General features: G+C 41.8%; 2 protein-coding genes across 2 annotated transcripts; one reads left to right on the top strand and one right to left on the bottom strand.

The window, feature by feature from the left end:
* Nucleotides 1-590: 590 nt before the first annotated feature.
* Nucleotides 591-13,131, bottom strand: LOC308131061 (C-type lectin domain family 18 member A-like; the record flags this gene model as incomplete). The annotated part of the gene is made up of 12 exons (XM_080497654.1): nt 591-628; nt 3,484-3,575; nt 4,090-4,186; nt 4,308-4,437; nt 4,561-4,667; nt 5,570-5,662; nt 5,788-5,895; nt 6,047-6,168; nt 6,345-6,442; nt 6,715-6,948; nt 11,382-11,473; nt 13,002-13,131. 12 exons carry the CDS (start codon nt 13,129-13,131, stop codon nt 591-593), a joined length of 1,341 nt encoding a protein of 446 aa, XP_080353780.1.
* A 2,965-nt stretch (nt 13,132-16,096) lies between these two features.
* On the top strand, nt 16,097-22,410 carry LOC308142798 (fibulin-7). The gene is made up of 8 exons (XM_080513379.1): nt 16,097-16,297; nt 18,196-18,355; nt 18,449-18,619; nt 19,199-19,324; nt 20,331-20,516; nt 20,721-20,858; nt 21,472-21,607; nt 21,792-22,410. Exons 1-8 carry the CDS (start codon nt 16,229-16,231, stop codon nt 22,153-22,155), a joined length of 1,350 nt encoding a protein of 449 aa, XP_080369505.1. The 5' UTR covers nt 16,097-16,228; the 3' UTR covers nt 22,156-22,410.
* The last annotated feature ends 1,752 nt before the right edge of the window (nt 22,411-24,162 follow it).

The raw sequence follows: 24,162 nt of genomic DNA on the forward strand, positions 1-24,162 counted from the left end.
AGCAGAATGTAAAACTATGAAGACAGATAAAATTAATAAAACAGGGAAAAAAAACCCGCTGAAGTGGCTATATAGTAAAACTGCAACCCTCCCCTTAACTCTTAACTGTCGTCTACTGCTTTAGCAAATATGATAAATGTAACATACAAATGCAGAGGTGTGTGTGTGTGTGTGAGTCACATGACCCCCCCACCCCCACCCCTCACGAGTCCCAATTTTACTTCTTCGAGTCATACATAAAGGCCTAAGGCCTCAGAAATACAAATGTTGATGCTCGATAACAAACAAAAAGCTTCAACAAGCAATTTTAAAATACTCTCAAAAGCTGGCAGACACAATCGATTTCTTGAGCACACAAGGAAGCAAGAAGAAAAACAATCAGGCATGTGTGCCAGTGAGGATTTTAATTCATTTAGACTGCTTACTCAGACAATAGATGCTAAATAGCTGTGGAATACAACCATTAAAGATTTACACATGCACGGAGTAAACGGTGCATGTAAGCTGCTCTGATCCCAGCACAGTGATCGATGAAACATGCAGCAAACCGCCGTCATTATTTTCCCTAAACAACATCGGTGAAATCCAGATCACCTGCCGCCATCCCACCGGGCAATATGCTCTGAAGCTGTGAAAAACACACAATTATGAGCAAATTTGTTACAGGCGTGCTGTAATTTTATAATAGATAATTACACTAAAGTACAAGAGTAAAGTGTGTGCAAAAAAAAAAAAGGAAGACTGATCCCATAAATATCTATTTAGTATTCAGTTCTAATCACAGACGAATGTAAAGGAGCTCCTAATGTGACATATGAGACATGAAAACATTTTGTTGCATATGGAAACACACACACGCACACACACACGCATGCATGCATGCACACATTGCTCTGGAGAAACCTAGCTGAGTGTTTGCCTCAGGCTGTCTGATAGCCACTTATCATTTTATTAGCAATTAACACAACGCGGCAATGACGGCTGGAAATGACTCTGATGGGCTGCAGGGCTCTGTGCGCTTATAATTAGCTGAATTTATGCACGTCGCTCTTTGTTGCTTTAGTGAAATTCCACTTTTATTTAGAGAGGAATCATGATGACTGAATTGATTGAGCGAGAATATCCACTCAAAATGGGCTTTGTTAATGAGTCCAGCACTGGGGTGGCAGTAACTACCATCGACACGATTCAATCCTCGGAGCCATGGCTTGGTCGTTACCTGTTTGTGTTTAACACACACACACACACACACACACACACACACACACACACACACACACACACACACACACACACACACACACACACACACACACACACACACACACACACACACACACGCACACAAACAAAGAGCAAGGCATTGGGGAGGTTTTCAAAATGCTGATAGTGAAAATGATGTCGTAGAAACACTGACGGCATTTGAAAGCAGATCAGTCATCCTGCTGCGAGTGATCAATACCAGATTACACTGCGAGCACTTACGGAGACACACTCAAGAGGGCAAAACTAAACATGTGCCACCGTCTCATTTCTCATGATCAATGTAATTGGTGTGTGTGTGTGTGCGTGTGTGCGTGCGTGCGTGTGTGTGCGTGCATGTGTGCGTGTGCGTGTGCGTGTGTGTGTGTGTGTGTGCGCCTTTTGTTCAGCTGACTTGTATCGATCACCCAAAGGTGCTTGATGGTGAGCAGTGAGTGTCATTGATTTGGGCTGAGAGGGATGTTTAAATGTGTGGGCTGGATCACATGGAGACTTCAATGTTGTTTTCACATCATTACTGGACACACTAGATTAACATTTTACTCCCTTCATCCTGCAGCGATTATCACTGACGAAGGCTGTGAAATCAGTAATACCAATTGCCGGGACAGAGTCGAGCACAGCAGGTAGAAGGAGCGATAATGATTCTACAGAGCGATCAATTTCAGAACCGCAAAGAGAAAAGAACCCTCCTTTTACCAAAACAATTACAAAAAAACACCAAAAAAAACAGTTTAAAGCTCAATTTACAGATTTCTGTTAGAATAAACACTGAATTAAATCATGGTTTGGGAAGTGAGGGGCTCACTTGAGCAACACAAGCGTTCTGCAACCTTTATGAGCAAAAGAGCTTTTTGTGTCTACTCTGGAGCAAAATGAAACTGGAGGTGCAATTATAACTTTAACCTTGATAGTCAAGACACCACAGCTTAGAAACACTTTGATTGTGTGTTATTTGTTTCGATAACTGACTAAAACAATCATTTAAGAACTGCAGTTAAGAGCTGCACACTTTTTGTTACCATTGTTTTCTATCCATTAATCATTTCTTTTCCCAGCTTTTTTAGTTGTTTTAATATTTTTACCCCATTTTAGCGATTGTCGCTATCCGAGCGAATACATTTTTCGTATTTTACCTGTGTTAGTCATTTTTGTCGTTTTGATTATTCTAACTATTTTATAAATTGTATTTATCGAGCTATCTTTAGCCACTCTAGGTAATTGACTTGTTTTGCCGCTTTTTAACAGTTTTGAACACTTTTAGCTAATTTGCCTGTTTTACTGACTTTAGCCATTTAACAGTTTTACTCACTCCCTGCCTTCAAAATGCCACATCTATAGAACATACAGGTAAGCTTTTACTTCATTTGAACTTATACTTATACCTTGGACTGGAATAAACCTATTGGTGTGAAATATTTTCTGTTGTGCAACAAAATTAAGACTCTGATAAAAAATGTTTATCGAAGCAGAATTCTGTAAACTCGACAGGGAGCCACTTCAGACGTAGTTAGAAAGACGATAAAATATTGACCATGACCACAGAAATGTGACACTAATGTCTTCTGTGTCATCTTGGATAAAAGAATAGAATTAGTCAAAAAGTATCAGTAGGATGATGTAAGAATGGGATTGTGGATTGAATAATGCTTTAATACCAATATGCCCATGGGGCCTCTGCAGAGGCAGATCTGTTTCACCATGACGCACACAAACTTGTGATTCCCTATTTTAAAGCCTCTGGTGCTTTACTCAGTAATGTGGTGGTTAATATTCACGCCTCATAGCGAGAAGTCCTTAGTCTGAGCCCAGGTTGGGCTTGGGGGAATCTCTCTGTGGGTTTTCTCCGGGTACTAAATACATGCGTTTGAGGTCGATGTGAATATGTCTGATTTTCTGTGTTTGCCCTGTGATGCACTGGTGAGATCCCCAACCAATTGACAAAAGCCTCCAGTGGATAAAGAAGTTTAGAAGAATTAAAGATGGAGTTTTTTATGACAGAGAATTGTAGACCAGAATTATGAGAGAACTCAGATTTGTGTAGCAGTTGAAGGAAAAGAGCTATAATCACGAATGGTATAAGGTCACATGATAAATCATCGGGCGACACTTCCTATTTAAAGAGTAAGGTCGACTGGATCACACCGAACAGACGGGTTACCAGAGAAGCACTGCATTCACATCACATTTCATCCAACCTTCTGCTTGTCAAAACCATACCGTGCTGACAAATGTACCGGTTTCTTGTTTTACAGCGCTGGTCATTCCAGTTGAAGGCACTCAGTGCCTGCAACTCCACGCAGTTTCCAAAACTGTAATAAGGAGGCAAAGAAAAGCAGTGAGTAGCTCCATTAGGAGATTACTTGTGTGTGTAGGGTTGTTTGAAAAATTGATGTAGCCATGAGACAGATTTTTTTTTCTTTTGTAATTACAAAGTTTAAAGCACATAAAGAGAATTAGATGATCCACAGTGAATTGAGTGGGGGGAAAAAGAGATTAGAAATGGAGATCTGAGTGTGACACGGAGAGAAACAGAGAGACATCTAGTGCTCAAGGTGAAATTTGCATCCCCCGTGTCATCCAGGCTTCTTGGTTGAAACGATATTCAGTTTTAAAGTGAACAAAAACAAACCACTAAGCTCACACTCTTCAGTAGCTTGAGGCTCACACATGCAGAACTAAACTCCTGAAGCTCACACGGAGAATTCATTTTCCACCTTTGGGGTGATGGGTTTTTGTTTGTTTGTTTGTTTGTCTGTCTTCCTCCGTTGCACTGCGCCTGTCTCTGTTCATGATGTACTCTGCAGTGCCTCGTGTGTCTCTTACCCTTGGTTGTCAGGTTGCCCAAAGGCAAAGCTGCTGAACCTGGGGATCTCTCCTGTGTCCCAGCGAAATGAGTCTTTAGGAGGCTTGTATGTCAAACCTGCAGAGCAAAAAAAAAAAATACACAGCTGTTTCACCGTCTCGCTTTCTTCACCACCTCCAAAGTGACCCCATCTGTTGAGATGATTTAATATTCATCTATGTGAGATAAACGGCTGTACCTATCCAGAAGTTTCTTGTTTCGAAGTCGGCATTATTGACCTCGTTGTTTGTCTCCAGCTGACTCAGATAAAAGGACAAGATGTCCTGAACCTTCTGACTGTGGATTTGAGCAAGTGTTCCTCCCAGTTCCTGGTGGTTCAGACAACGACGAGTTCACAGCGGAGACCGTCTTTGCATGAGGATGTTATATAGTGCCTTAAGGTTGCAGAGGCTTCTCACTCCGTCAGCGGGTAACACACACCTTCCCCTCACCTGACAGTGGCTTTTAGCTCCGTAGTAGGTTTCAGCGTCTGAAGACACCATGAAGCAACTTCCATCTATTGTCACGTCACAGCTGTCAAAGGGAAACTGCACCTTTTCTGTAGGAGCAGAAGCAGCCGGAATTTAAAATGACATATAACAATAACAAACTCAAATGTTGCTGAAAATCCATCATGTGTTCAAAGTACTTTTGTGACAATTAATCTGCAAAACTTGGCTCGCCATATTTGAAACAAACCAAAATGAATGTGCCAATGTGTTCCCTGTTGACCCTGAATATATCAAAGTTGAAGGGTTAGTAAAGGTGCGAGGATGTTTTCACACATATCAGCTGTAGTCTAATTTAAATGGATCCGAGAAAAACTGCTGCATTAGTGTGAACTATTCATGGGGGAGTGAAAATGTCTGTTTTTCATTCACACCTTGGTGTACGAGCAGGTGGCTGGAGACTTTGACCAACAGATCTCGGTCCACTTCCGACCCAACTCATTTCCATTGGTAATCAATTGAAGTCTGAACAAAGCAGAGACCAAACACCTCTAAATCGAATAAAATAGGATGTGAAAGCCTTCACAGGCGCTTGTATCCTCTCAGCAGATCTTTGTTGTCGTTGGTGTGTGCATCAGAGGAATTTCTCAGTGTTTTATCTCTTTTATAGATTCCAGGAAGTGTGTTAAATGTCACCAAAATATTCCCGCGTGCATTGAACTATTTCTAAAAGCTTAATAAAAGTGACAACTCGTGTCCGGCATGCAGCTTGTAAACACCTTTAGGCCCACTCTTAAAAAAAACTACTTCATATATACAATATATTTCTTATCACCTCAAATACAGCCTTGGACATATTATTCCAAAGGGTGATTAAAAAAAAAAAAAACCTTGACGCAACCACAATGTTGTGTGCCTGTCGAATCTAAAACGCACCTGTAGCTCCCAGTACAACTTCAAGAGAGAAATTACTGCACACAGATGCACATATAATAAAATACTCCACACTGACCTGCACACTCAGGACCACCGTAGCCAGCATCACACAAGCAGGAGCACTCTTCTGCTTTGAAACGACCGTGGAAACACAAGCCGCTGCAGCGGACTGAAAAACAAGACAATGGTTTATGCAACTCTTTTATTCTCTTTTGTAAATGTGGACTCACAGATTAGAGCCGGTTTAATGAGCGCTGATAAGGTTGAAGAACACTGAGACTGGATTAATGGTACCTTGGCAGAAACGTCCGGTGAAGCCGAGGTCACACCTGCATTTACAGGACGAGACGTTAAGATGGCCGTGTAGTCCGCAGCTCATACGACACGGGTTCTTTGGAATCTCTGGAATCACACATGCACACACACACACACACACACACATCCAGGATGTTTAACGAACATCTGTAATTGTGCATCTGATCATTTCACAATGGAGCTGCCGGCCCTGCTGCAGCAAATGTGTTTATATTTGCAAGTGTGTGCATTGTCTCACCACACAGTCCGCCCACATGGTCCCACAGTCTGTAACAGCCCGACATGTTGGAGGTGCAGAGTGTGCAGTACGTGCCTGACTTATAGGGTCTCACCAGTTGACCGTTCACCTCCCAGTTACCGCTGCAGCAACACAAACATATACTGCAGAACAGCACAATGTCTGACAGGCTCTGTAGCAGCAGCTGGGGAAACTGTGCATTTAGCTTTTTTTTTCTTCAGTACTGAAAATTTCTATTAAAATTTTCTCCCAATTAAATGAAACATTCTAATTTTTGAAGGATGTGTGGAACTGTTACCCGGGGTAATAAGCGCAGACGAACATGTGCCAGGTGTCCTCGTCTCTCAGGCACTGGTGGATTGCACAGCCCACGTGACTTGAAGTGGCCCAGACCAGCTACACAATAACAGAAGTTTAAATAGAGAAAACACTTTGGGGGGAAAAAATTAAATAATGAATTCAGGAAAGATTTACTCTGGAGCAGAGGTGTCCAAACCCATGGACTAACGTGGAACTATGATTCTTTTTTTTTTTTAAATGTTTGCAGTCATCGATACTTTTCACTTTAATATATTAGACTGAGAGAAAGATTTGGTATGTGTGTGTGGCCCTCAGTTAAAAATGTTTGGACACCCCTGTTCTATATGTATCATGCTTACAGTTTCTACCTGCGTATAGTGTTGACAAGTGGCATTATTCCTACATTGCCCAGCCATGTGGAGAAAATCCTTTCCCTCCATAAACCATAAGCTGATGACGTCGGAAAGCGAGGCGACTCCGTGACGTGAGAAATGTGTGTTCCAGCCAATGTGACTGAAAGGTGAGGAGAGCCGAGGGGAAGAGTCTGTGAAACATAACGCAGCCCTCTCATTTGCAAGCGTCGCCAACCTCTCATTCCACTCCTGTGAATAAAAACCAAATCAAGTTTAAAATGCACAATCATTTCAACAATCACTGCACTGTAAAACTGTGACCTTGGCAATTCTTTGTGTCTGGCCAGGGTGTACCTTGCCATTTTCATCTCGAGTCAGACGGCTTTGGCTCCAGCTCTTTGCAGCATAAACTAGCCTCTTCTCAAAGTGTCTCTCCTTCACAAAGAAGAAACTAAACTAATACAATGGGATTTGAAGATATTCCTCAGTTTATACTGTTGTGTTTGTGAAATTGGTTCCAATGTTTAATTACTCATAAATTGTTTTAATTTGACACAAACGTTTTAAGCCACACATGCAGTTTTTCAACATTAATGCACATAGGTGATTATATTGTTGTCAGAATACTCCATATTAAGTTTATAAGGTGCTGTTCATTTACATGTGATCCTTAATTGTACTCGAGGTCATGTGCCTGCTGGCTGAAATATTCTCGCAGTGAGGTAACAATGCTTAACACTGCAACACGATGCAGCCTGCAGGTCTTCTGAAACATATTCATTCTATTCTGTATCAATATTTATGATATTGCCATTCGTAGGTATTGATTTAAAACTGAAACACATATACTTTGCTGGGTTGTGTTTTGAGGGATTCCCTTGTATTACTTTCTCAGCTCACAGTCGGCCTCATGTATGAAGTCTCCTTGATTTGCCCGAGTCAAGACACAAACTGACACTCATTGTCATAAAAAAATGAGATGAGTCTAGACGAGTAGTACAAGCCTTTTTCCTCTTTGAGTTACACCGCGTTTGTCATCACTGTGTTGTTTTGTAAAGGAAGGAACAACCACAAAAAAAAAATCTAACGCACCAACAACCGACACACTCAAAGGCAAGCGTAACAGGTATGACACTGATGTGTGGTGTTAAAAGGCTGAGGCCCCTGAGGTTCATTGTTCATCTGCTCTCTGATGTCAGCCAGCCAAAGTCTTTGATGCCACCAGGGGGGGGTTTAAGGTCACTGGGCAATATTTCATCTGAGAAATTTCATTTTAAAGCATGTCATGTTGTATCATCTGTGAGAGGTGAATGTCTCACTAAGAGCCAGGACAAGCTGGGAGTGTTCACGCTGCTCTGTCTTCCCTGTGGCACCATCAAGGAATATATTGACGATGTATATATGTAAGTCGGTTCATCAAAGTGAGGGCAACTGTTCAAATGAGGTCAGAGCTTTGCATAGGTCTCACATATGAGAGCAAATCTCATAAACAGAAGTCGTTATCAAAAGTGAATACTGAACTTATTTGTGTCTTTTGAAGCTCGAGTGTGACCGAATAATACTTCTCATTCTACAAAGCTTAAAGAAAACCCTGTTGACAGGGCAGTGAAAGAAAAGGAGCGTCGCTCGTTCTTGCGGTATAAGTATTTCAAGAACGAGTGACGCTCCTCCTTGAAATACAAGTATTTTATCTCATTCTTAAAGTCTACAGGGCTACATACCAATCTCATCGACACAATCTCACCACAATGCAAACTAGTCCATTACTGTGCGAGGGTAAAAAGCCTTACTCAGATACTCACACAACACAGCCAAACCCCTGAGCCTTAAACATTTATCGGTAAAGCTCTTTAATGTGCCTCTTCAGCTCAGCAAAGCTTCCTCTGAGGTTTTCACAGGGAAATTACCTGTAATACCAGAGTTGTGAATGCAGAATGATTATCCACATCCTCGTTTTCTCATTACTGCCTTATCAGTTCAGAACAGTTCTCTGAGGCTGAAGAGCAGTCGAAGAAAGGCGCTCAGGCTGTGTGGGTGGCTTTGAGGATGTAATCTATGACAAAGTGACAGTTTGCCCGGGCACAAATCTCATATTAGGCCCTGAGGGTATCGAGTGCATTGTGAGTTTCATAATCCATCATTACCTCTTGGTCATAATCACACACACAAACAGCCCCGAAGATAAGTACTGTATAGCAAAGCAATAGATGGAATAAGATAAGGGCACAATTTAGCTCCACTGTTCAGCAGTTAGTGAGATTAGAAAAAAAAACCTGAGGTAAAATTTGCATCAAGGAAAAAGGGACATTCAGCAACAATTCTCCAAGACGCTCAAATCCAATGATTGTGGGTGGATGAGCCCTTTCCCACAGAGCTTGAATCACATTGTTTCTCCCAGGATCTCAACTTGAGGCGCTGCGCATAACACGTTGTAATTAATGTTAAATAACAGACTTATTAACCTTTTTTCACATTATTAGAAAATATAGTTAATGGCTGTTGGGATCCATAAGCAAAACACCTAAAAGTGAAGGGAAAAAAAACCCCAAACAATAGTCAAATATGACTGCTCAAAACAGTTTCTTGTTTAGACATACATCATAAACTTTGAATTACACATGTCGATCATTAGCATTGCTGGAGAAGTGAAAATAGTTGCAATAATTTAAATTTTTTTTAACTTTTTTTTAAGAAGTACATCGTTTTTCATCACATGTGACAGCTTCAACCAACAACTGCCATTTTGTGAGTCAAGCAAAAATCAACAAACATTGACTGAGAACAAGCTGAATCAAGTGAATGAGCACCAGGGATCCGTCGTTCGCCTGCCTGACAAACTAGCCTTCAGGGATGTTTACATGCTGAATTTACTTCAACGTATTGAATTAGATATAATCAAAGTGAATTGAATTAACAACGTAAAAGTACCTGTAACAAAGTGATCTGAGCACACTTTTGTGTGCACTATTGTAGTAACTTACAATAACTAGTGTTTAAACAAATGTAAACAAGTGCCGACCCCGAACAAGTTTGTTTGACCCACAAAATGGCGGCGGCCGTCATTTATCGCGTGGGGTCGTGACGTCAGTGAAAACTACCTGTTGCTTGTTGTCATTTCATTTTGTGACCCTCACACACTTTCTTGGCATGGCTAATTGATTTTGGCTTCATTCTGCCCGACACTATCGCCGAGCCTGCAGCAAAGCAGAACAAATGGTGCACTAACAATACTGCTGCACACTGTGACGACTGTCATCGCTGCAGAGGAATACAGCTCAACCCCAGGCCTTTGTTATTCATGTCTTTGTTTCGCAACTTCACTTGAGAGTAAAGGAATCACCCTCAGTCATACAACTGTGGCCTGTAATCAAAGCTGTGTTTGTTGCACCTTCGGGCAGTTCTCCGAGAGCATTGCTGCCAAAATTAAACTCAAGTTTCCTCCCAGGTTGCCGATGATACTATGGCAGAATACAAAAGAGCCTTCGTGTGGAGTTCTGCTCTACTGTGTCTTTGCTGTTCACCCTTTTTGTGCTTATATTGAAGAAAAGTAAAAACAAAGCCCTGAGCCACATTTCTGTACTTTCAGGCTCATTGTTTCACAGTTGGCTCACACCCACATCAGCAGGAAATCACATTATTAAATGCAACCATATTGGATTGGTTTTAGACATCATCATTAACATTATGAGCCTTGAAAAGGGAGCAGCAAGCCTTCCTGAACTTAAAATGAGCATCAGAGACTTTTGTAGTATGAGCTTAATATGGGTTATTTTCTACAGTGAACGTCAAGGTTAGAGTCAGTATGAATTTCAGAGCTGAAATGTCATTACGGAGAAATACTTGAAGATGAAATAAACCATAGCTCTCCTCCAAGGTGTATTTATTAACCAGAGTTGACGTGAACTTGCCAATGTTGGACCTACTTATTATTTTCTTAAACAAGTAATTATTATTATTTTTATGATTTGAGTAATTGCCTTTTTGCAGCCACTTGTCAACTCAGGTTCTTCTGATGAACTTGAAATGAGGGGTAGTTAGGAAGAGCAACGCAGGGAAGGGGATGGGCTATAGTTTTTGTTGTCTTTTTTTACCTTTATAGGAATGTTGCAGAGCTGCACATATTGTATGTTTGACAATAGTGAAATAAATCATATTTGGAGGTAATGTTTAAGTGGACAATGCACCTTTTCGCTGTGTGAAATTCACTACTTGAGAGCCTGGAGTATGTAGTTGTTTCAATAAAAGAAATTCTAAGTTAAGTTTTATTGTATTTCGTGTGTAGAGTTATTATTTGAACAAATTATGGGCTATTAAGATGCTTCATTCACTACAAGCCGACAAAGCATCGTGCACAGTGATGTAAACAGCATGAAAAGCATCACCTGCACTTTAGTGTGGCTGTTTCCCATTGATATGACATATTTTTAATGGCAGCGCCCTTAGTTGCACCATATTTTATTTTCATAAGAGAGACGAAAAGGGTTGATACCTTGTACCTTGTCAATACCCTGTATGAAGGAGAAAATGTGAGCAGCATAGGCAGAATGAACTGTGGCGAGTGTATCAGCTCCATATGTGTCCTGCAGCTGTCAACAGCAGCACAGATTGTTCACAAAAGGATAATGCTAAACTCGCTTTTACACAACAGCCCACATAAAAAACAGACAATAGGTGCCACAAACCATTTTTTGCATGTTAGCTGCCATCGGTTTGACCTGGCTCCGCAGTTTATTGTGCTGGGCAACAATTTGCGAGTGTTCCTTCACCCCGAGCCCTGAAAGACAACATACGTGCTCACTTACTATATGCTGCTGTTGCTGTGGCAACAAACATGACAATATACTGAAAATACAAAGACAGGAGCTGAAGCCATTACAGTGATTGATACATTCATGAGAAAATCCCAAGTTGAACACACAAAACGTCACTCACACCAGATTCTTCTATCATTTGTGAATTGTACAATGTTACTTTTTTTTTTTTTAAATGTTCCCAATGAAAAATCTTTGACAATTTTAAAACATGTCTTCATTTAAAAATATTATTTAAAAACAGTCTGCTTTTCACAAGATAAAAATAAAATTGACTGACATGTTGCATTTCAATGATATATTTATTTTTATTTATAATTTATTTTTAATCACTTCAAGAGAAAGCTTCACTCTGTGTAGTCTTTGGTTCTAAGAGATGTTGACAGTTGCTGTTCAATGCCGCTACATGATATTGCATCAGGAAATATATGAATGTTACAATTCATGACAACTGTCACTGCCGTCGTTCTTTGTTTTGCACCACTGAAACTATTTTGGATCCAGTAGAAGAAATTACTGACTGCTACTGATTTCTTTTTTTACCTTTATTTCACCAGAAAAACCTTGTTGAAATTAAAAATCTCTTTTTCAAGAGTGTCCTAACCAAGACAGGCAGCAGTACATTACGGTTCCAGACAAAACAAGCAAATAAAACACATAAACCATACCAGAAAAATGTCAAAACATTTTTTTAAAAATACAAATTTGTTGAGATTTTTTATTTCAACAAGGTTTTTCTGGTGAAATAAACACTAAACACTGAAGTTTTCGAAAATGCCCCCGTGCCCTCTGTGTAAATGGGTAAAGCAAAGCTTTTCTAAATTGCCACGACTGCACATGTGCAATATGGTTGTAGTAAATCGTTCTAAACATAAAGAGACAAATTTTTTTTGTCTTACAACTACAAAGAAAGACATTCTAAAGGAACTTCAGTGTTTACAGCGTACTGTTCTCTGCATGGCTTTATTACATAAAAACAGCACCCACTAGTGGCCCTGCAGGAAAATCACATCGTTTTAACCGTTTTTGTGTACGCGAATACCATCTTTAAAATGTTGTCCTCCAAACACAAAACGTTTCTGACACAAAAATGCAAAAATTCATCTTTCTTCTTTCTTTCTTTCTTTCTTTCTTTCTTTCTTTCTTTCTTTCTTTCTTTCTTTCTTTCTTTCTTTCTTTCATTCTTTCTTTCTTTCTTTCTTTCCTTCTTTCTTTCTTCACCCCCCCACCACCACCACAACTCCCCCACCCCCGTCCACCCAGTACATCCACCCCTGCTAAAGACAATTATTTGATAAATAGTTCTAAAATATGGCTTTTTTTTTGTAACAAACTGTCCACTTGTTGATATTTTATTATATAAAAAAAAAAAAAAAGTGAAGGTTTTAATCTTCTTTAGATTCAGTAATTATCCCACCGTGTGATTTGGAAAAACCCCAGAGAGAGCAGACTGTTCTCACAGTGTTGTGTGCGCGCGCGCGTGTGTGTTACCGGAGCTGTGGACGGTGTACCGGCGCTCCGCTGGTCCTGCAGAGATCCGCTGAGCTGAGTTGATGTTGAGAAGCAGAAACAAAACGAGGGACAGATAGAAACTCCAGCGTGCTGCTCTGACACACTCCATCATGAGATCTCCTGAAAGTGTCCACAGCTCTGCAGATGTCCTGCCTCCCTGTGCTCCTCTCCTCCCTCCCAGAACAAAAAGACATTGTCAAAGAAAAACAAGGAGCCTAAAGCTGTAATGACTCATTAAAACGTTTCCCTATTCATGAGCTATCTTTTTTGAAAGCAATCCTTGACAGTATCTTTCCATAACCATGTTTTAAAACGCAATACGAAGTCATAATTATGTTATACTCTTTGGGGGGTGGGCGTCAATCTTGATTGTTGTGTTTGCAGATGACTATAGAATAGCAGAAAAAGCAGCCCAGCAGGTGCTACAATAAAAACACATTTAAAGTTTTATGTTTGTGTTGAGTTCCAGAGTAACTGGGAAGAATCCCTTCTTCTTGGTTATTCCTGGAAAAAAAACCATTAGAAAACCAAGCAACAATTCTCACTGAAGAAGTAAGTTTCATAGAATATCCCAAAGCTAAAACTATTTCCTAATTATGTACCCTGTAATAAACATATTATATCAAAGTTCACATACAAAAAACAGCCTATTGTGGTGTGCACCTGAGGGGGAGGTTCTCCCAACCAGAATGGAGTGGGTGTGTCGGTCACGTGGTGTGGTGTTGATAGTGGGAGGTGTTTATAAGGGGAAGTGCGGTGACACTGGGGGTTGGTTATCTGACAGGTGAACTGTCAGACGGGTGGAGAAAATAAAGGAAAAGCAACTCGACTCCTTCGTCCGTCTCCTCATTCTCCGCCTCCACATTGGTGACCCTGTCCACCTGGCAGGGAAGGTAATATTTTCCAAGGTGGATCTGGTGAGAGGCTAGCACCAGGTGCCAGTCCACCCGCAGGATGTAGCCAAAACCGGTGGAGGTGGCACAACCCCCAAGACGTGGGCGCCCCCCCAAGTCGTCAGCTGCCACAGCGCCTGCACCTGCCACAGCGCCTGCACCTGCAGTGACCCCGGTGCCGGTACCTGCACCTCCTCCTGTGGTGGTGCAACGCAGCCGATATGGTCGGCTGTGCAGACCACCCAAGTGGGACTAAAAATAAATAAATAATTTTTTTTGTAAAACTTGTAGTACCATTCTGATTGTTCGGGGGGGGGCCTGTGTGGTGTGCACCTGAGGGGGAGGTTCTCCCAACCAGAATGGAGTGGGTGTGTCGGTCACGTGGTGTGGTGTTGATAGTGGGAGGTGTTTATAAGGGGAAGTGCAGTGACACTGGGGGTTGGTTATCTGACAGGTGAACTGTCAGACGGGTGGAGAAAATAAAGGAAAAGCAACTCGACTCCTTCGTCCGTCTCCTCATTCTCCGCCTCCACACTATACTCATTAATCCAGCTAATTAAATGAAATATGTATTTCTATATAGAATTAACAGTTCCCTAAATTTCTTAAATGTTGGAAGTGTTTTTCAGACCCTTCCATTCATCTCCTGTCATGAAGGGCTGAAGCTTATTACAGCTCACATAAGGTGTACAATGTGGACATGCCATCAGTCCTTCACAAGGCTGTGTTGCTTATGAACGTCGTACACTCTAGCCAAAATATGTGGCTTAATCACCAGCGTCATAATTCTCCCCATCTGGGTGACAAAATGAGTGTTCAGCCACTCTGACAAAGAGGCTGGACCTGAGGATTCATCATTGTTATTGATGTAAAGTTTTCAGGCACTCACGTCTGTCTTTTACATGAGTCACCGCAAATGATTTATTTCTGTGTTATCTACTGGCTGAGTTGGAGGATTAGTCGCCTATATCGGAGCGCGAGACAGCAGCAGCTTTAACAAAAGATCTGATCAGGTGGAAATAATGAGGGAAGATACAAGAGTGAGTTGCAGGAAGGGTGAATCATCATCTGCACACCATGGGATGATTTAGTGTCTGGAGATGGCCGCAGCGTCTCAAAACAGAGTCATTTCAGTACAACCGGGGCCCGAGTGTATTTTGCTCGCGGTTTTCGGTCCACATGCTGACCAGCGTTTTTCTTGTCTCTTTGATTCTGCTGCTTCAGTTAAGAGCTGTCTGACCCCGCTGAGCCAAATGACAGCTGTGCACATAGTGTGTTCTGGGCTCAGTCTGACACGGCCACCCACCGGGAGGATTTCTCAGGTAAATCCAGCGACAAAGGGAGCCACTGCAAGCTCTACTCCTGTGTGAGCTCCAAGCAAGTACTCAAGATCTCAGTATACTCAGTACACATTATTACACTGGCGACTGCAGGCTTCAGCAGTGTTCCAATAGACGGTGGGCGCTCAAATCCAGCCTCTCAACACATGCATTGACACAGAAAAAAAAAAAAAAGATTTATGTTTCCTACAAGGAATAATGTTTGTAGAATCACTGCAATTTACGCTCTTTGCAGCAGATGATACAGATATACAGGTAAGTGGTTGATAGAGTTAGAAATGCTTCGTAGGACCTATCCAGGATGTACATTTGCTTACTACTTATTAGTTATCGTGGATAACCAAGGCGGGTGGGAGTTGGCTACATGAAAGTAAAATCTCAGACACAACCTATTTGTCGATCCAAATATATATGTGCCGATTATATATTACATTTTAATCATGTATTATTGTTTAATGTCTAATGGAATTTCTAAGATGCCATCTCTGATGAATGCAGAGTTTAAGACAGCCAATATTTTCGTGTTCGATGTCAGGGCATCACAGAACCCGTCCTCCCAAAGCCACTGACCTGACAGGAGCCAAGGTGCAGTTTGTAATCTTAGTATCCATACAGTTGTGTTCAGTTCATTGGCTGTTTGGTACAGTACATTATGTTTATATTCCTGCAGGGGGCACAGCTTCTCTGTACACTACTTCTCATCGCCAATCGCCAAGATGATGTGAGCAGAGAGGAAGTTCAGACCAAATTAAGTGAAAGGATAATAATATGGTCTCATTTCTCTTCAAGTCTCCTTCGCTGATTGGCCCCTGAAGGGTAAACCCCAGCTTTTCAGCAGCTTTTCCTCTGCAAACTGTGGTCTTTGTCTCACCTTGAGTCCCAGAACCCTCTCAGGACTGCCCACTCGGAGCTCACACCGCCTGCCAACACTGAACACTTCTGAAAAAGCCTTTGGATTCGTATCAGTGCAAAGATGTTTGCATCAGCTGGGATCCTGGTCTGCTTGCTGAGTTTCTGTTCTCTCCGTCCTACTTCTGGAGAGGTAAGCAAGCGTGCGACACAATGTTGCCAGCTCATGCAATATGAATGAATGAATGAATGAATGAATGAATGAATGGATGGATGAATGAATGAATGAATGAATGAACGAATGAATGAATTGAGGTGGCAGCAGGTTGCCTTTGGCTATGACGTCAATCTGGTAAAGAAGTGTGATTGTGTTTACGTTCAAAGTAACTGAGCGCAGCTCCAGGTGTCAATCATACGGTGTGAAATGCACACATCAGAATGATCTTGTTCGCCTTTTGAGCTCAGAAGATTTTTTAACCTCGGTTTCTTACTTGGTATCAAGCGAACATTTCTGATTGAACAAACCTTGACTTATGGCACCGTGGACAGCATCCCGGGGCCGGAGTGGCTGAATTCAATCACTGTGTTTATGTCCTGCTTCTCTGCAAATAAGCTGAACATTTCCAGGAATCTGCGAAGAATTACTCTTTTTAGGTTTCATTCGCACACGCGTGTGTGTGTGTGTGTGTGTTCAACTGAAATATTACATGTGTAATATGCATAAGAATGTGTGTGTGTGTGTGTGTGTGTGTGTGTGTGTGTGTGTGTGTGTGTGTGTGTGTGTGTGTGTGTGTGTGTGTGTGTGTGTGTGTGTGTGTGTGTGTGTGTGTGTGTGTGTGTGTGTGTGTGATGTGTAAGTGAATGTTTCTTGTCCAAGTTATGAATTTAACCAGTTCATAAATAAATCTCTTCTTGGATTAAATAGAAATGTACTGTAATTTTGAGCTTGGGCCTTGTTTACCTTCTTTTACACACTGTGGTAACATCCCTCAGCTAACTAAATCCATGTGAAATGTCACTTAGCGCAGGCAGAAAGAAGCCATTGACCACTCCGCTTTCAACACAAATCAAAGTCCCCCCATTAGATTGACTGAGCTCTTTCCAAACCCCATCTTCATCCTAAATAAGAAAGGTGTTTTCAACCAATATTGACTCTTCTTACGTAACTCCTGCTGGACGAAAACACTAATTGGTTGTCTGAAAACATGCGTGGCAGCCGGGCAGGTGGAGAATGACGCTGCAAAATGAATGGGAGTAATGAGGGCTCGAGCAGAAAACAACTCTGTGCTCCACCTTCACCCTCCCAGCCAATGGAAAACCAGGTGGATGTTTTCCCCAAAAGCACAAATAATCAGCCTTAATGTAAGCAGCATATCTTTTGATACTTCCACTCCTTCACTTCAAGTGACTCTCGGTGGTTATGTAACTTTATGTAACGAAGATTACATACTCCTGCAGACGGTCACACCTAAAACCACATCACAAGCGCATACTGTACTACACACACAGCCGGGCTGTGTGTTTATGAATGACTTGCAGGGTCCAGCTACTGAAGTGAGTGAGGAGGCTCCCGCTTGTAAATAGTTACAGTGACCAAACAGGCTGATCCCTGCAGCATTTCTGTCCACACATATAAACACATCAGCCTTTGTAATACACCAGACGCAGGCTTTTAAATCTCTAGCACGCTTTGTTTTGTTTGTTTGTTTATTGTGCAGGAGCTGCATGAGTGGAGACCTTCTCTTTGCTCCTAAGAAGATTGAGTATGCAGAAAAACTTTGGCGACTGTCAAATGACTGAGAATTGAAATCTCGCTGACGATTGACGTCAGGGTAAAAACCTCTTGTTTGACGGTGGAAAAAAAGCCTCAAACATCTTGGAGAGTTAATGGAAATGTTTTTTGCGAATAATTCTGTGATATCTATGGGCTAAATATATATTTTTCTATTGAAGGGAAAACATCCATCCAGGCAAACTTAGCAAGAGTAGCTAGTGCTTATTAAATTTATAAATACTTTCATAAACCAAATAAATAAGTTCCAAACTCCAAAATATTTTTGGTTTTGAGTAAACCACTTTGTTTTGTTCTAGGACTGTCCAAGTCGGCAGGAAATACAAGGCTCCCTGAAGCAGGTCCAGAAGCTTCTATCAGCCCATGAAGCCTCCTATTTGCAGAGTCTACGTAACCTGAAGAAGAAGATTAACTTACTGCAGAGCAGCGCAGGGAAGCAGGCCTCAAAGCCCGTCAACAGTAAGGCGAAGATATTTTGAAAGAGTGATTTATTCAAATGTTTGATGTCTAAATATCTGACATTCTGCCCCACTTCCTTCACATTTTCACCAGGTACGTGTCCAAAGTTGGACACTCTTGCCAATGGCAGGAAACTTGGCAGGTCACACGCCATCGGCCACGAGGTTCACTTCCTGTGTGAGCCGGGCTACGAACTCGTGGGCTCAGAAAGCAGAGTTTGTCAGGAAACTCTGACCTGGAGCGGTCAGCAGCCGGCCTGCCGAGGTGAGAAAGCCAGCCTCACTCTGATGGTCATTCTCCACATTATCTGTTTTTCATCCTCTTCCCACCGACGTCCATTCCGCCTCGTCTCCCCGACCATCACTCATCTTGTTATCTAACCCACCGATCGCTTTAACAAGCCTGTCATCATCCTCTTTGTAACCTCTCTGTCTCCTGCTTTCTCTTGCCAGTCCCTCTTTTTGTGCATCGTGCATGTCACCAGAGTTTCTCCTACGTAGAGATACATTTCATTTGCGATACATGATCACATTTCTTTTTTATGTACTTTGGCCGTCGTCCAGAGAGCTTCTTGAATACCGCGACATGCGATATTCCAGCCTCAATGTCCTCTGACAGCTCATTGACGTTGAGATAACGGCTCAAAGGCCGTTTGATGAAGATGAGCCTTCCCTTTTACTTTGGCGGCCCCAAACATCTGCTCATTCACTCTATTATTTTCTCACATTTCATTTCTGATACATCCTCCTGATTGGATGTTCCACAAGAATCATGCATATACGTTTTTAAGTTGCACATGTTCATTAAATTTCCTTGCACATCTTCTCCATTTATTTTCCCCAGACATCAATGAATGTGCATCACTTCCGTGCCTGAATGGTGGCACATGTGTGGACGAGGTAAATCAGTTTTCTTGCGTCTGTGCCAAAGGCTGGGCCGGAGTTACCTGTCAAAGCCCCCTCCCAACATGTAAGTACAATAGATACTGCAATATTTTAGCCTGAAATCATCTAAAAACTGTTTTTATTACCGAATTTGGATGGCCAACAAACACATTTTTAACACATACTTTACGGGCCGCGATCCAAATCCTTCCAGGCTGCCGAAGGAGATTACGCTGGGCAGAGGTCCGGCTTGCCAGTAATCCAGTGTTACATACCACAGAGTGGGTTTTATTGAAATTCAGCCTGAAGTCCCAGATGGGGCTGGTTTAGTGGCAACAGTCTGCTCTCTGCTGTGGATGTGTGGGCAAATGTACAGAGAGTGGAGATTGTCAGAGCCCGACTCGTTTCACCATTTATTTGAAATTCTAGATATCAACTCATTATTCTAAACCTGCACATAAGCAATGTCTACTATGATCAACTAACTTTTTTGAGAAGATTATTTAAAGTACTGTATATATGGGTAATAATAGAATAAAATAAAATATTTAATCATCTGTAGTTTTATCCACTTGCTTTTCTTTGTTCATTTTACATATTAGATAACAAATTCACTATAGATATATGCAGTCACTTATTTTTGCAACTCTTGCAATACTGCTCTGCTGTGTCAATCTACCTTTTTGGAGTTTGCTGAAAATCTGTTATTAAAGAAATGTGACATTGACACACTCTCTTTTTATCTTGATCAACGTCACCATTCAGTAGAGATTACATGCATTATAGGTTAAAGCCCAAAAGATTTTTTATTTTTTTTCTCACATTTAGTGGTTGGAAACAGTCACTTAACTGAACTCAGTTTGACATTGACAGTTGTGACTGACACTGACAGTTGTGACTGACACTGTCTCACATCAAGTTAAACCAAACACCATCTGTCACATTTTGTCAGCTAAAAAAAAAAAAAAGAAAAAAAAATTCTATGTTAGATCATCACATGAAAATGCTACAATAGAGTGTGAAAAAAAATTTTTTCTTTTCTCGGCTGACCAGGATTGCTTACCTCTGCTCTCTCTGACTTCTTTACTCAGTCTTTGTCACCATGACAAACACCTCAGCCACCACCTCCCCAGACGCCGCTGCTGCGGCCACCTTGCCAGCAGCCACCGCCGGGCCCTTTGTTCGTCCATCACGCTGCACCGCCGTGCAGGGGACCACCCACTGCACCTGCGAGCCGGGGTACACCATATCTGGCAGAGACAGCAACATCTGCACCGGTACTCCAGTTACATCAAGCCTCCACCTCAAATCATAATCCTTGTGAAGTTTTCCTGCAAGAGCATGACTCTGAGTGTGTGTGTGTGTGTGTGTGTGTGTGTGTGTGTGTGTGTGTGTGTGTGTGTGTGTGTGTGTGTGTGTGTGTGTGTGTGTGTGTGTGTGTGTGTGTGTGTGTGTGTGTGTGTGTGTGTTCCACACTCCAGATATCGATGAATGTGAGCTGTTCCATGACGGACAGGCTGGCAGACTGTGTTTACATACTTGCGTTAACACTGCTGGAGGATACCGCTGTACCTGTCCTGCTGGATACAACGTGACCCGCGACGGGCGTAGCTGTAAAGGTGCCTTCACTGTGTTTCTCCTTATGGCTTTCCCCTCAGGTTTTTCTTCTGTCTAGTTTCTAAATAAGTTTACAAAGGATTCCACGAAAAAAAAAAAAAATCACATCTGTATTTTCTGAAATATCACCTTATGTAACATTTTGAGCATTATTAATGCATAATCAAAACCTGGATGCATATTTAATAACAATTCATTGTCTATATTGAATTATGTTAATAACAATACAAACCAATGTTATAGACCAGAGGTTTTCAAAGTGTGGGAGGGTCATTTTCATTAACCTCTATTAGATTTCCTCTCATAATCAAAATTTAAAAAAATCATGCTTCGAAAAAGTGTAGCAGTATGCGCTGCTCCAAAACCGCAGTCGCACTTCACTTTGGGAGGCCTGTCCACCACCTTTAAAACCATTGCTGCAGGCTTTATACATTTCTTTTGTAGGTAATCATGAATATCAGACATGTTAAGTGGGTATTTATTTTTTTTTAAATGTCATATTGAATAAATATAATCAATAACATGAGTGTCCGGTCGTGAAACGAGCTGATTGATGAACCAACCCAAATAGGTTTATTTAAATGAATGGCTCAATGTTGTTCTCTTTTCCTTTAGATATTGATGAGTGTGCCACCAGACAAAACAACTGCACAAGGGACCAGACGTGCATCAACACTTATGGTGGTTTCCAGTGCATTCGTGTGGACTGCCCCAAAATCCCTAATGCGACATATGTCAAGACGTCACCTATGTGAGCGACATACTTTCAACCTTTTGTCAATGTGTTGTTTTTTTTAAATCCATTAATCCCACAAGCTATAGATCAAAAAGACAGTTTTTAGCAATAAGATGCACACAGAATAGTCCTATTTATCCATGTTGGGTTTGGTTTGATTGCCTTCACTTTTCCTTATTGTCACTTGTGATTTTTGCAGGCGCTGTGAGCGTAACCCCTGCCCCGTGGACAACAAGGCGTGTTCCCAGGCCCCAAACTCCTTCTCCTACCATTACCTGGCCGTGGTGTCCAACCTGTCGGCTCCCCGTGTCATGTTCAGGGTCTCGGCCTTGCGTCCAATAGGTGACACGCTCCGCTTCGCCATGCTCGGGGGGAAACAGGCCCGTCGCCACTTCACGGTCCAACGTTCAGACCGTCTGACGGGCCAGCTGATGCTGGTGAGCCCCGTTCACGGTCCCGCTACACTGGAGGCGGAGGTGGAGATGAGTGAGCTGGAGAGGCGAGTGCAGCTGGGGAGATACATCACCAAAGTCACCATGTTTGTCTCCCAGTATGAGTTCTAACAGGAACATTGTTATCATGCAAAGAATGAGTGAGTGGTGAATGTAGACGATGTAGCAGAACGAAATGATGTACTGGATGAGCGCTGGGCCAGACGAGGAGTTAGACCGTCCAACCTGCAATAAAGTGTTATTTTTTTAAAAGTGCTTTCTTCACAGTTTTGAGACCGGCCATGTCATCATGCTGGTTTTAATGATACTTATATATATTTTTAAGTTTGTACTAGTTCAGGAGCCTTCAGAAACAAGATTAAACATCACGTGAACCATTTATAGTTTGGCGTCTTTTTAAAATCTTGAAAGTAAAAAAAATGCTTCTGCTTTCAATGGTTTCCTTTTTTTTTTCTTTCTTTCTAATTGCTTTCTGAAAGGAGCAGTCTGGAATACTGTGACGAGTGATATATGTGAGCAGCGCTTGTTTAACACTTTCGTTCTTGCAGCACAGAGCAATGCTGTTCAGCAGAGAGGAAGCCGATGATGAGCTGCTGAAAAGAGCCTCTGTGTTCCGACGGCCACATAAATAACTTGAACTTTTGAAATTGCAAAAACAAGTTTGTGGAAAAAAAACTTGCACGTGACGTGCACCCTAAAAGCAAACCTCCTATGATCATTTCTCTTTGGTGAGAAGGCGCTTTTTTTAGGGGGGAGCGGTGGGATTAAATATGTAACTTTCGTGCCGCTCTTGTCATTCATCACTGTGCTTTAGTGTTACGCAACTTTCTCAAACACACACATAAAGTACACCTGTGGATACTGAGGGAGAGGTTTTTTTTTTTTTTTTTTTTTACCGGAGAGGCAGGATGTCTTTAGCTGCAAAGGGGCCTTCATACTGTGTGAGAGACTCAGCAATGACACTACTAAAGGAGCAGGGTGTGCTAAAACAAGATTGCATGCTCAGTGAAGGAAAAACAAAGATGCACAAAGATTAGCAGGCAAACACAGTGATGGATGAAAAAAGACAAGAGAATAGAAGACAATTCGCACCAGCCATTTGGGCATTGGCTGAAGTGCAGCTTAGAATAGACCTTCCAATGTTTTTTGGTTTTTTTTTTTTTTTTTTAGTCCATCTCTCGATCTCCTGTCCCTCTGGAAGAGGAGGCCCAGAGAGAGTTGAATAGGAGGTTGTCCCTGCGTCACTCCCAGAGGGATCCACAAGAGGTGATGATTCATTATTAAAGGTTCACAAGAACTCCCGTCTTTGCTGCTGCTGCTGCCCTTGCTGAAGCAAAATAAAACTTTTCTTCAGGCTCTAGATTATCCTTTCTGAATTTCACCTCTGCATTAGCTGTCCATGACTAACCTATTGATTTGTGCTGGCCCCCAGTTAGTGTAACATTTTGTCCTTTCCATCTCCTAAAGCCCTCTTGATCATACCACAAACGCTTCGCTTCTTTTTCCAATATTCCCTCTCATCTAACTATGTGGCTGATTGAAAGAAAGAAAAAACAACAACCAGGTATTAATGACACCTTGAAGGGGAGACTAAATATCCTGATACAGACTGATGGCGTGGGTGTAGCGATGAGAGAGCAGCAGGTTGAATTTGAATGCAGCCTGAGTTTTTAAGTAATACCTCAAATGCTTTTTATCTAAAGTTTCCCATTGGTGAATGGTGATGTTACAGGATATGATCGCGCTCCGGGGCGAAGCAAACTGTTCGGAGGAAGTACATGACAGAGAGGAGTGAACGTAAGATGCAGTCAGGAAGGTATCATTGTGGTCACAGTTGAAGTCATCTCGTTTAATGTGACGGTAACATATTATCATTTTACAGTCCCAAACGAACCAATACGCCCCTGTATCAATGGCTCATTGATTTCTGTTTCTTACTGTTGTTGCACAGGCAGAGAGCAGCAGGTCATATCACCATTGCAACAAGGAACCTGGACCGTTGGGCGCGTGTTTGTTTTCTAACTCTGATGAAACACTGCCCCCTGTTGTCCATAAATAAGACATGCTCAGCCGTCAACGATGTTGTTTACCTTTGCAGTTTGTATACTTATAAATAGT

This window comes from Blennius ocellaris, assembly GCF_963422515.1.
Source record: "Blennius ocellaris genome assembly, chromosome: 1".
NCBI classification, from domain to species: domain Eukaryota; kingdom Metazoa; phylum Chordata; class Actinopteri; order Blenniiformes; family Blenniidae; genus Blennius; species Blennius ocellaris.